The sequence below is a fragment of the Pezoporus flaviventris genome, unplaced genomic scaffold (assembly GCF_033815535.1).
Source record: "Pezoporus flaviventris isolate CSIRO_AGI_PZ_B2104156 unplaced genomic scaffold, CSIRO_AGI_Pfla_v1 ptg000018l, whole genome shotgun sequence".
NCBI lineage: Eukaryota > Metazoa > Chordata > Aves > Psittaciformes > Psittacidae > Pezoporus > Pezoporus flaviventris.
This window is the reverse complement of record NW_026892566.1, coordinates 5122091-5135284: the sequence shown is the minus strand read 5'-3', so window position 1 is coordinate 5135284 and position 13194 is coordinate 5122091. Positions and strand designations below refer to the sequence as shown.

The 13194-nt window shown below is 40.1% G+C and overlaps 1 protein-coding gene across 4 annotated transcripts in view; it reads right to left on the bottom strand.

Annotated features, from left to right (window-relative positions):
- ECPAS (Ecm29 proteasome adaptor and scaffold) overlaps nt 1-13194 on the bottom strand; it is a 65248-nt gene that overhangs the window by 25405 nt on the left and 26649 nt on the right. For 3 of the 4 annotated variants that reach the window (XM_061455126.1, XM_061455125.1, XM_061455128.1), the window contains 9 exons: nt 12494-12597; nt 10523-10646; nt 7875-7955; nt 6885-7113; nt 6260-6351; nt 4422-4556; nt 2548-2713; nt 1963-2135; nt 1385-1486 (listed from right to left, as the gene is read on the bottom strand). In XM_061455126.1, coding sequence (XP_061311110.1) covers nt 1385-1486; nt 1963-2135; nt 2548-2713; nt 4422-4556; nt 6260-6351; nt 6885-7113; nt 7875-7955; nt 10523-10646; nt 12494-12597 — 1206 coding nt within the window. The remainder of the gene's footprint in view (nt 1-1384; nt 1487-1962; nt 2136-2547; nt 2714-4421; nt 4557-6259; nt 6352-6884; nt 7114-7874; nt 7956-10522; nt 10647-12493; nt 12598-13194) is intronic. The other variant, XM_061455127.1, reaches the window with a different exon arrangement.

Below are 13194 nucleotides of genomic sequence, written 5' to 3'. Positions count from 1 at the left end.
TTGGTAAGGAAACTTATCCAGCTTCAGACTCTCCAAAAGGAATGGTAAGAGCTAGAATTTCCACACTTAAAGTGTATCTCCTACAGAGCATTTGCTAGTCTCTGCAGAAGTTCAACTTAGCAGAGCACAGCACAGAAAGAATTAGAGAGACAGGATGAAAATAAAACAAAATTAGAACAAGACTGCCAGGCATCAACAAAAACTACTGCAGCTTTGCTGTGCAGTAGTAAAAGATTCTCCTGAAGTTCCATCCAGAAGTTGATCATTAATAAGAGATGCACAAATCTGTTATTCACATTAAAATAATTCAGACAATACTTTGCTTTACTTCTCTATCCTCTTCCTCTACTCTCTAAGCTCTCAGAAACAGAATGTGTTGAACTCCGCCACTTTTTTTGTCATTATTTATGAATCTTGGGTCATAAGAACAGATTTCTGTACCTGCTTGGTGCCTACTAGATTGTTTTCCTTACTCTCTGGGAGCACAAAATGCACAGGCATTTTGAGAAGCAAGCCTTTAGCTTCCTTCAATCTAAGATACATTGTTTGGGTTTGGCTTGGGTTTTTGTTTGTTGTTTTGCTGGGATTTTTTTCCCAATACATATTTTATAAAGGAATATGTAAAGTCTCTATACAGTTACAGGAGATAAACATAGCACTCAGAAACATCATTTTCTGTTTGTGTAAACAATGTTCTTACTATTCTTGCTTGTTTGAGCACATAGAATTGGAGTACTCAGCAAAGCCAGCCTATCTGATACTCAACAGCTGCTTCAACAATGCTGAACCCTATGTTAGTATGAACAAGGAAGAAAGGTCAAAAACCCGGTAAATTAAGAACCCTGAAAAGCTCCTTGACTGTTTAATTTTGCTGTCTGGTATATTGTAAAATGTATAGGAGCTCTGAAGTACCATGAAACCAGTATACTACACTGATATATTTAGACTGACAACAGATACATGTTTTCCTATAAACAAAGCTCATAATGCAAGCAAGATGTATCAGTTGATGCAGTTCAGATAAAAAAGAAGATATATTTATATTATCTATTTTTAGGGTACTTTTTCAGGCTAAAGTACAAACCTATGGCTTCATTAGTATAATTTCTCAAGATTTTACACATACAGTTAGTTAGTTCTCCTAAAGTGGAATACATATTCGCCCCAGAGACCTCAACTGGCAAGTTTTTAAACCATGATATAAAACATTTTACAAGCCCCAAACCTACCCCCGCTCTCTGTTTCAAGGCAGTTTTAAAGAACCCAGAGGGACTACTACAAAAAGATAACTTCCCTTGTAAAATCTGTCTCAAGAGTGTATAAAAAGCATTTAAGTAGAAATACCCACCACAGTATAAAGAAAAATACATTGACAGTGCCTCACCTCCACAGAATCCATTAAACCTTGCAACAGTAGCTTCTGGTGGGGAAAATCTTCATCTCCCACTGGGAAGTAACCTAATGTCTGTATTGCTCGTTCCTTCATCTTTAAACACAAACAAAAAACAAACTCAATCACAAAACCTTCCTGTAGAGTCCAGAAGATATACTTTCAACCCACTTTCTCAGCCTTGCTTGAAGTTTCATTTAAGGTACCAGAAGTCAGTCATGCAAAACACTTATTAGATCAATCAGTGCACCTTTTTTCCAGAACACAGATCAAAACAAATGTCCTGTTAACCTTTGAGGATTATTTCCAGGTAAAAGATTTTTTCTTTTATTAAAATTATGACCATTTGTAGTTTTCATCCAGTAAGCTCCTGATTATGACTACAGAAAGCACATCCAACCAACAGTGACACAAAACTGGAAAACCCTTAGCCTAATTCTGACTCACTAAAACCAGTGATAAACCTAATTATTTTTTAAAAAGAGGGGCTGAGTTTGGCAGATAATACATAAACCTGGGGACAGAGCATTCCAGAAATGAACAGGAATCATAACAACACTACAAAATCTTGCCTTATTTGTTTCCTTGCTGGAAGGGATTCGAGCCAATAAACTTTCCACAAGTTGAAGCTTTGTGAATCCTGGTCCTTCACTGGGGATTGGCAAGGGGCCATTCCTTCCAATCTCCCCAAGAGCTGTACAAGCAGCTACCACAAGAAAGGGAGAGGTGCTGTCCAGAAAAGAACCTACAGGAAAAAGCAAAACAGGATGGCTTGAATTTTATTATTTAGCAGTGGTCAGGCAGGCACTTATATTTTACCCATACAAGAAGCAAAGTATTTATCTCCTCTACAGTGGTAGGAAGCATTATGCTGGAACAAAATCCAAGTAAAAGGAGACTGAGAGGAGTCTAGGCAGTGGCACTACCCCTAATTCTACTATGTTAAGTCTATGAGCTAAGAGTCCACCTAATTCTTGTTGAAAAGGGTTACATCCATACACCTAATATGATGTCATTTTTATACACTGTAAATTCTACCACAGAAAGTAAACCCAAGATTATAGAATCAATGGGCTGAATATCTTGGAAAAGTCCTCAGCCTGGGGTGGTCCAAAAAACAACTGTTATATGTGGCAAAGTCTTAGGCAGGAAGTTACCTATTGTCTCTGTCGTTGACTTTATGAGCTGTTCTTGATCCGGCATGACGGCAGTGTTTGGCTGTTCTGCATTATGTAGCTCCCTTGTTCTGCATTTCCCTTTGGCCAAGTACCTTCCAATTGTAAATCCCAAAGCCAACAAGGATCCATGTTGGACCTCCGGACTCTAGAGACAACACCAGTAGTGCAGAAAATCTCATTTTCAAAGTAAGTAAGTAACACTTTGCACAAAACTCTGACTTAAAAGCACAGATGGACAAGCCAGATGAGGAGGCACCCTGAAGAGTGAACTGAACTCTTCAGTCCTAACATGGAGTTCTAACACATAGTGCAACGACAAAGAGCTTAATATTTCTAGTGCTCTCTGATGGATGGAGTCTTCTAAGATAAATTAATGAAACTTAAAAGAGGCTTAGGAGGACAGATTAAGAATTTATCACCAGCAATGACATTCCTAAAACCCACCCTTTGGTAGCTAGACAAAAATAAGTAGTAAAAATCCAACTCATCTGATTTGTAAGTTCACCTTCACAAGTCTACTAAGATAACACAACGCTGTCTCTACTTAAAAATTGGACATACTCAGATTAAGGGGATTAAATGTATTCTTTGGTAAACAATAGTAAAGGGGAATTACTCCAGATTTATATTGCTAAGAATGAGAACATACTTGACCTATAAATACTGAAGGTAATGCCTTTATACAGTTCAAATGGCCACAGGCTGTGAAACCTAATTATTACAATTAATGTCACAAACAGCAATTTCTCCAATGCTGACTTGGTGCTGAGACTACCTAATGATGGTGCTCATTCCAACAGGTGACTTCTAATGAAAGGATTCTGTGCAGAAATAATGCTGAGTTAAATGCTACCTTAATTAAAAAAAATAATTTAAAAAAGAAAGAAAAAGAAGGAGGCAGGGGCTTAAACTCAACTTAGTTAATGTATCTGGTTTTCATCACAAGTTGGATCAGATCCTCAATCTAGCTTGTCTAGGTGAAACAGAGCAATGAGACCACTTTGGCAGATACAAAATAAATCCTGCTTGTTAATTACAATGTACAGTGATCAGCACTACTTGTCAGCATTTGAGTCTGTTACTTGTGATGTAAAATAGCAGCCCATTAAGTCATTAGGAGAGACTGATATAAAAACACTTTGGGGAAATCTAACCTAAAATACTAATATTTTCCCTCCTTTTCAGGATTCAAGACACACCAGCACAGAAACTTTTTCAATGTGATTTCAGGATTCCTCCAAGCTCATAGTAGCAAAATGCAGAGATAAGGTTAATGGGAGTCGGAAGGAGCTGCTGGAGGGCAGTAGGCAGGCAAACCTATGTAGTCATAGACTGGTGGAGGATTGCTGAGCAGTCCATGTGGAGTGGGAGGGAAGAAGTCAGCCCCCAGCAGGGAAAGGCGGCTGGCAGGACAAGACCCTGAGTTGATGAGGAGCCAGGGAGCAGCTACGGCTCAGGAGGCGAGGGGTTATTAAGAATACTTTTTAGTTCTTTGGTACCTGTAGTTGCTCACAAAAAATGGTAAACTGGTAGATAGTTTGACCCATTACTATTCAAGAGGATGAGGAATATTTAAGCTGGCTAAGACTGGTTAAATATGTGACGGTGCTGCCTTTGCTTAGGAACTGCCTCCAGGAAATCCTTCTGACCTTAACAACAGCTTCAGAGATTAGTTTATTTAAAGATCTGTTGCACTCACCTACAACAAAAATCCCTTCTCACAGTCCGACTGGATATCAGCTAGTTAATTTTAGACTCAGATTAAGGCTAATACATCCCAGACATACTGTGATATTTCCCATCAGTTACATGAGACGAGAAAAAATAAGAAGCAGACAAAGAAAGGTAGTTACATGGTTGTCTTTCGTCATCTTAATCAGCTGCTCCAAGGAGGCCCTAAGCTCATCTCCAGACATGGTAGACAGCACCACAGAATAGAACAGGGCTGCAAGCTCGCGCATTTCTTCTTTGTTTGTGTTCATCAGACTCTGCAGGAGTTTTTAAAAAGAAACATAAAATAAGGAAGCAGCTTCTCATATGGTCTGTTCATACAGAGCTTCGATACACAAGCACAACTGTCATGCAGCTACATAAATAGTACTTACCTCAGAAACCACTCTTTAAACCAGCAGCATTACCACTTAGAAAGAAAGCACTCAATTCAGCAAAGCACTCATTGAATGCTCAGTGTTCAGGAGGAAGATTACTACTAGCCACAAGAGGGCTACCCACCAGCTCTGCACTAACACGTTACTGGAATGCTTGGATGAATTCATATTCAGAAAAGTTTCCATGTTTTGAATTCACACAGAGCTAAAAAGCCTCCCAAAGACACTATTTTTCAAGAGCTACTGGAAGGCTTCCATTTGCTTTTTATTAATCAAGGGATTAAAACAACAAAAAAAAAACACAAACCTCAAGAAGTTAAATCAATTAAATCGAATGGTGCCAAAAAAAAAGTTGTCCAGGAAAGCACAGCTCTCAGTGCACTCTTCCACTTTGTATTAGAGATCTTCTATTATGTGAATTGTTAAAAAGTTGAACTCGGGAAGCATCAGGTAATTTGTTAAGATACAATCTTACCTCTGGATTAATTTGACATATAATGCAACAAACTCCTGTGAAAAATTTGTGCCATCACAAAGGCAGCAAAAATGATCCAAGCAAACAAGAAACGAGATCTGTCAGGCTCATGAAACATAACTCTTAAGTTCAACTCAAGACATATATCAGATAACACAGCTGACTTCTAACAACCTCCTGGACCTGATCCTTCCACTTGGCAAAGTGAAATATCCTAAAGGATGCTTCACAACAGTATTTCTGGAATGAAGTACTATCAGTTACCACACCTAGAAGCTTTATTTTGCTAATGTATACCAGGCCAAAGAAAAATCAGGTTTTTCTCCAAAAAATACACAATACTGAAATGGAGAATGTTTAAATCCTCTAAGGTTCATACCTGCACTTAAATGAGATGTGGTAAACTGTATACAGTGCAATGCAGCACAGATATCAGCAGGAGAAATTATTGTAACACATTCTAATTTTTCTTTAATGCAACCAAGCATTATTTTCTGCCAGATTCCCAATGAAATTGAAGGCAACCTGTAAGAGCTTAGCAAATCCTGGATGCTTGAAGCAAACCATGAAAAAACAAGAAGCTGCCTGAGAAGAGAATCTAGAGAAAGCAGAATTATCTTTGGCTTATTCTCAAACAGGTTCCAGTTTATCTTTTTTTTGTTTGTTTGAGGCTAATAAAAACATAAAAACACCTCTACAGAAAGGGCTCTAAAACAATTAAGGATCTAACTGATCTCATTTTCCGAAAAGTCACTCACATCTTCCCACTGGAAGAATTCTGTTTTCAGTTTTCTTGTACTGTTTAATGGATCTTCTGATCAAGGGGAAAAACTGACTGACTATACCAACAGGATCCATGACAGATTACCCTGAAGATATAGGTCAGTTAACAAAACTGGTAAAACAAAAGAATCAAAACATAGCTTCCCCATCCTGCTACATACAACATTTCATGAAGTGTTGGCTCTAAGTAGAAATACCAGATTTTAAAATAAGTGCATACTTGGAAATAATACTCCATTCCACCATGGGAAAATGCCAGGTTTTGCTAATGCCAAACCCACTCCACCCTCAGAAATAAACCAAAATATGTAAATTTTCAATATACCTTTATCCAATCCATTTTGTCTACAAATCTGGTGGCTAGTTTTTCTGGATACACTGAAACAACTTCTAGAAGACAATACATGACTGGCAAACCTAAAGAGTAATTAAAGAATCAGGTTATTAAACAATCGCAGTATTTACAACAATCTAGCAGTGATAAAAAGAGGTTAAGAAGTATCAGGCATTTGAAAGCATTCATTTGCAATTCATTAGAGATAACAAACAATATGGAATAATAGGGTATATTTTTTCTCAGAAATATTAGGGAAACAGAAGCAAAAATTCTGGTAACAATTTGTTCTAAAGGCATCAAGTGATTTAAGACTACACTTGTCACAGATACGCTATTATCAGAGTGAGGAAGACAGCATTCACTGGTCATAGCTGTTACGGCAGCAGCCTCACAATTGTCTTTTTTTTTTAAAGCATTTAAAGCTGCAATTCTGTGGTCCTGCTTTCTCCTACCTACAAAGCAGCACAGAAGAGAATAAGTTTAAACTGAAGAACATATAGTCAGCGTTGCAGCTCAGTCAGTCCTGCAGCCAAGCTCAAAGCACTGAACATGGCAACTCACTTCTAGCAAGAGAAGATTTTTCTTCAAGCTAATACTGCACAAAGATTCTTACCTCCAACATTAGTTAACAGCTGCTGAAGAAGGCCAATATACGTATGTACAGGGTTGGTTTCTACACTTTTTGAAGAGGAGGAGGAAGATAAAGATACGTGGTTGCCAGACATGAGGTTTCTTATGTAACGTCCAATGGCTGGAGCTTGATCTTGCATATCTGCCAAGCTTTGCGAGGTTGGCACCACACCTGCACTGTGAGCAAGACACATCCGCAGATACAGAACTATCTAAGTACAGAACAGAAAAACACAGGATACTGAGTGCAAGAGCACTGGGAAACAACATGGAGAAGACAAAATAGAAGAGCAGGGAATATGCTACATTTAATGTAACCAAAACAAGAGAGTTTCTTCTTTAATCAAATCTAGACAGAAAAGTCAGCATGGAAACAGGAACAAATAGAAAGTGTAACAAATCTTACAAAGAATTTCTGCAATATGCCTGTGCAAGCAGACAACCCTACGGTGCCTGCATCACTCTCAGATGATTAAATCATACACAGATTTTTGGTTTATCATCATCAGCTGATGCAACCCCTTTGCGGGTGGTTCAGCCTGTCCCCTATACAATCTGGCATTCATATGCAACCCAAAGCATGGTTAATACAGACCAGGCATCACAGCTGAGCATGATGCGTACAGCATGTGCTTACAGATCACTGAAGCCAGGGAATCTGCTATGAAAAGAACAGCCCCACGGAGCATAATGGGACTTTTAAACCTGACTGCCCGTTTCTCCCTCTGACAAGCTATTACATTAGGTATGCCACAGAAGGCAGTGGAGCAGCACTCTCAGGGACTTTCCTCCCAACCCTCCCCGAAAATCCTGTTCAGACAGAAAAGGGATGGAGAGTTAATCCCAACATCTGTTCAAAGAGGAAATTTAGAACGTAAAACATAGGGTGACTTACGGTAACTGTTAGCTTCTTACACTGTCCTGTAAATAAATTACGGTATACATATATAAGGAAGTAAATCCAGACACTTACCTCACCAAATGTGGCAGGATTGAAAGGCAATGATGCAGTCCCAGTTGTATATTTAGCTGGAGTTTTCATTTGGTGAGAGGCCTAAACAACAGCACATATATTAAGAGCGGAACATTCAGACCCACAAACAGCAGAAATGTCAGAAAGATCAGTGAAGTTTTGCTGACATAACTATCCTCCACTTAGCAACTGAAAAAGTACAACAGTTCTATGACAATGAAGGGCACAGAGCACTTGGTAATAGTAGTTTAGGTCCATCAACTTCACATCCCTATCAACTCAAAGTGGAAACCGAATTTGCGAGAGAGAACAGCAGGGGAGGATGGAGGACAACATTAGAATCATAGAATAGTTAGGGTTGGAAAGGACCTTAAAATAATCCAGTTCTAATCCCCCTGCCATGGGCAGGGACACCTCACACTAAACCATGTCACCCAAGGCTCTGTCCAACCTGGCCTTGAACACCACCAGGGATGAAGCATTTGCAACTTCCCTGAGCAACCCATTCCAGGGCCCCACCACACTAACAGGAAAGAACTTCCTCCTTATAATCAATCTCTAAACTTCCCCTGTTTAAGTTTTAACCTGTTACCCCTTGTCCTACAGTCCCTAATGAAGAGTCTTTCCCCAGCATCCTTGTAGGCCCCCTTCAGATACTGGAAGGCTGCTATGAGGTCTCCATGCAGTCTTCTCCAGGCTGAACAGCCCCAACTTTCTCAGCCCGTCTTCCTATAGCAGGTGCTCCAGCCCCAGTCATCCTCATGGCCCTCCTCTGGACTTGTTCCAACAGTTCCATGTCCTTTTTATGTTGAGGACACCAGAACTGCACACAATATTCCAAATGAGGTCTCACAAGAGTAGAGTAGAGGGGCAGGATCACCTCCTTTGACCTGCTGGTCACGCTCCTTTTGATGCCGCCCAGGATACGGCTGGCTTTCTGGGCTGCAAGCACAACATTCTTTCTTCCCTTCAGGAGGAAAAATGAATTGCCTTAGAATTTAAAAACAAAATACCTCATGAACTTCCAAACTCTGAGGTGCCCCAGCTGACAGCCAGCCAGGAAGCCTGCAGACAGCAGCTTTGCCCACAAAGGCTGTGGAGCAGTCAGGCTTCCCTAGTACAGGAAGTGGGAACCCTGTGCCGCACCAGCCAAGCCCAGGGAGTCAGCCAGACCCTGCCACCTGCAAAGTAGAAGGCTGCTGCAGCTAGTGACCAACTCCTTTCCATGGAAATGTTAGCTCTGACAAGCAGGCATATTCCAGCAAGAAACCATACAAACAGAAGGTTTCCAGTAACTCCCACTGCAAACGCTGCAGAAAAGCATGTCTGTTCTCTGGGCAATACACACCTAAGTTCTCGGGCTGGCTTCAGCAAGGCAGCCTTGCATCTGAATAAACACACAAGGCCGTTGCACAGAACTCAGACTCTCATCTTTCTGAACACACACAGATCTTTTGCTTCACAGTAACTTCAATGACATCCAGAACCATCAGTGAAAACCTGAATTAGGGAACCAGAAGATGGCTCCCTTGAAGAATGGATTCCCATCCACACCCAGCATATCAGGTCCTACTCTTTCATATATACCATCTTGCAGAGAGAGAGAAAGATGATGCTAACTTGTGCAGGAAGTCATTTTGTACTCAGCCTGCTGTGCCAAGCAACGTATACAAACTTCTCAAACATCTCCAACACTCACAGATTATTCATGATATGTGAAAATTCACACTTTGAGATAACTAACCAAAGAAATGTACCTTGAGGAGTGTGGGAATCTTGTTTTTCCCATTAGGGATTAAACTAGGCTGATCCACAGCTATTTAGTGACATTACATAAGTAAAGAAAAATTTAAAAATTAACCACAAGGAGAAGTCATTTAACAGTGTTATCTAAAACTCAATCTTGGTTTCTTTTTTCTTTTTTTTTTTTTGCATATATTTGAATAACCAGTACTTTGGACAAACACAAGGTTTTTCATAAAGCTTCAAATACTTCATACACCAGCAAAGTATACCAGCAGAGTACACCAGCAAAGTACACTACATTCCATAAGGAATCTCTCAGGTAAGAGTTCAAGTGGTACAGGTTTTGGCAAATCATTCCCCTAGAGTTCTGAAAGGCCGTTTAAATGGCCATTATTTCCACAAATTAAAATTAAAATAAATAATTAAGTATTTAAAGTAAACAAACCACACTTCTTCATTTGTTCCAGTATCTCCTTTCCTAGTCTGGAAGTTTTTTCCTGTTTTAAGCACAATATTATTTTTCACTAGCCCAACCAGAGAATGATCTTCCCATCTTTTCACAAACATGTCTGTGAGCAACCGTGCTGGATTATGACCCTTGAACACTGGATTCCTTTTTCCACACATCTTCTGCACAAACAGCATCAAAGCAAAATAAGCTCTTTGTTAAAGGATCTGTCTCCTTATTACTTAACACTTGGATCTCTTGCAATTATTGCCAGCAGAAGGTAACAATGATTGCTAATCTTGGCAAAGCAGTAACATGTGTGGTCTTCAATGCGATTTTCCCTAACTTTACTCCTCAGGGGGGATGAGGGAGATGGATACAGGGAAGACCACACTTATTACACACCGGAGCATCAGACATATACGTGTCATTTACAGGGACAGAAGCACCATACCTTATCTTGAATGTAATGGACCATTTCAGGGAACAAAGGCATCTGCTTCCTAGAACTCTCCTTTTCATTTTTACCAGGAAATGTTCTCAGCACCTGCTGAGCTTCTCCATGTACCTCCTCCCTCCTTTCAGAAGAAATGATAGTGAACAGACGTTATTTGCACAGAACAAATGGCCTTTAATGAGCAGTAAGATATCTTGGGATGCTGGAGGATACAGAACAGCTTTTAAATAAGATTTTTTTATTTTTTTATTTTTTTAAGGAAGGGGAAAAAACCTTTGTTAAATACAGGTGGAGGGGGAAAAGAGGGGGAAGAAAAAGATTAGCTTTTGCAAAACAGTTTGCATCAGCCCACTTCTGTTCTTCTTATATCCTGCTAGTGTTTTACCACCAGTTCCTGACTACCACATACTTGTTTTCCTACCTGCTCCTCCTCCCCATCACTTCCTATATTGAAGCTTCAGCTGACACATACTAGGTTTATGGTTATCTACTTAGCAGCAGATCAACTCCTGAAACAGTGCCAATATTGTAATGACAGAGGAATTTGTTGCAATTGATACACTTAGCCTTTCTTAGTTACAAGGAACTCACAAAAAAACCTTGAACAATTAAAGCAAGTTGGGAAAAGCCGCACCACTTAAACTGCAGTAATAGAAAACTGCAAATGAAATGACTGCTGTAATTTAATGAGTCAATTACTCCTCAGCAGAATGGAAACTTTCACAAGTACATGCTCCTCACACTTCGCAAATACAGGCTAGAAGTAGACTGATAGAATTTGCCAAGAAAAATAACTTCTAACTACTGTAAAGGTGATTTCACTTAATTCGGTTTTACCTCACAGTTGCAACTGATCATTAATACAAAATGCTTTACCAACAGCAGTCTCTGATCAGTCAGCAGACTCGGAATCTGAGCCAAAGGTGACCATAAGGCACAATAACAAATCTCCACAGAACTGTCCAAGAATGCTCCTATGTAAAGGTTAATTTCCAAATTATCATACTTTATTTTCAATGAGTTTTTATATACATACCTACTTAACCACATACACACACACATATATATATATATTCTATTATATATAATAGAATCATAGAACAGTTTGGGTTGGAAGAGACATTAACAATCATCTAGTTCCCACCCTCCTGCCATGGGCACAGACACCTTCCACGACCAGGTTTCTCAAAGACCTCTCCGACCTGGCCTTGAACACTGCCAGGGCCACACCCTCCCTGGGCAACCTGTGCCAGGGCCTCACCACCCTCACAGAAAAGAGCTTCTTCCTAATGTCTAATCTAAATCTACCCTTTGTCAGTTTAAAGCCATTACTACTTGCCCTGTCACTACATGCGCTTTGTAAAGAGTCCCTCTCCAGCCTTCCTGTAGGCACCCTTTAGGGACTGGAAGACTGCTCTAAGGTCTCCCTGGAGCCTTCTCTTCTCTGAGCTAAACAAGACCAACTCTCTCAGTCTGTCTTCATAGAAGAGGTGCTCCAGCCCTCTGATCATCTTCATGGTCTCCTCTGGGCTCACTCTAACAGCTCCATGCCTTTCTTGTGTTGGGGCCCCAGAGCTGAACACAGTACTGCAGGTGGGGTCTCACAAGAGCAGAGTAGAGGGGAAGAATCACCTCCCTCAACCTGCTGGGCACACCTCTTCTGATGCAGACCAGAATACGATTGACTTTCCTCAAGTTCATGTTAAGGACAAGCAACACCCTCAAGTTCTTCTCCTCCGGGCTGCTCTCAATCTATTCTCCGCTCAGCCTGTATTTGTGTTGCTTGGGATTGCCCCTATCCAGGTGCAGGACCTTGAACTTGGCCTTGTTGAACTTTGTGAGGTTTGCACAGGCCCACCTCTCAAGGATTCATATATGCATTCACATTGCATCCAAATATATAGTGGATGCAAACACAGATATGTGTGTGTATATATGTGAAAATAACTTCAAAGGAAAAGAACTTACGGGTCTCCTGCAGCTAACAGGAGTAAGTATCTGGATGGGATATGATTCGGAGGGAACACTGTGCTAGCAAATTTCACAGCCACTTGACGTACTTGAACTTCAGGCTTAAAGAGAAGAGACACAGGCATACTGTTAAGTTTTAAATGAACACACTAATGACCAATTACCACTTGTAAATCATCAGTCATCTGTTTTGTCCTCTGGTACCAACATCACTCAGAGTTTGAACATTTTTAAACACTGTTCTTGCTAACTCTTTATATGGCAGGAGACAGAAAAGCAAGCTTCTCATACATACACAAATGAAGAATGAAATGTTCTATTAAATACATGCACATTTTGTGAAACTATAAATATTGATTATTGCTATTTCTTAGACATCTGTAATGCCCCACCCAGGCAGTTCTGACATCATCTACCTACACAAAACAGAGCTGCATTTAGAAGCAGTACAGCTTCATAAGAGGTGGAAAAGAAACATTAGCTTAGAGTCATTGATCTCTCTACTGGGTTCAGATAGTCACAAAAGGGTATTGCCCGGACAGCCAGATCACTCAAGCACCCAGGCACAACAGATCATGAAAATATATTCTTACACAGTTACTAGTGCCACCACTAGAAATACATACACCTCCACAGTTTCCCTGAGCACCCATGCAAACACAGAGAATACAAAAAATACTCTTTCTGAAAACCCAGAC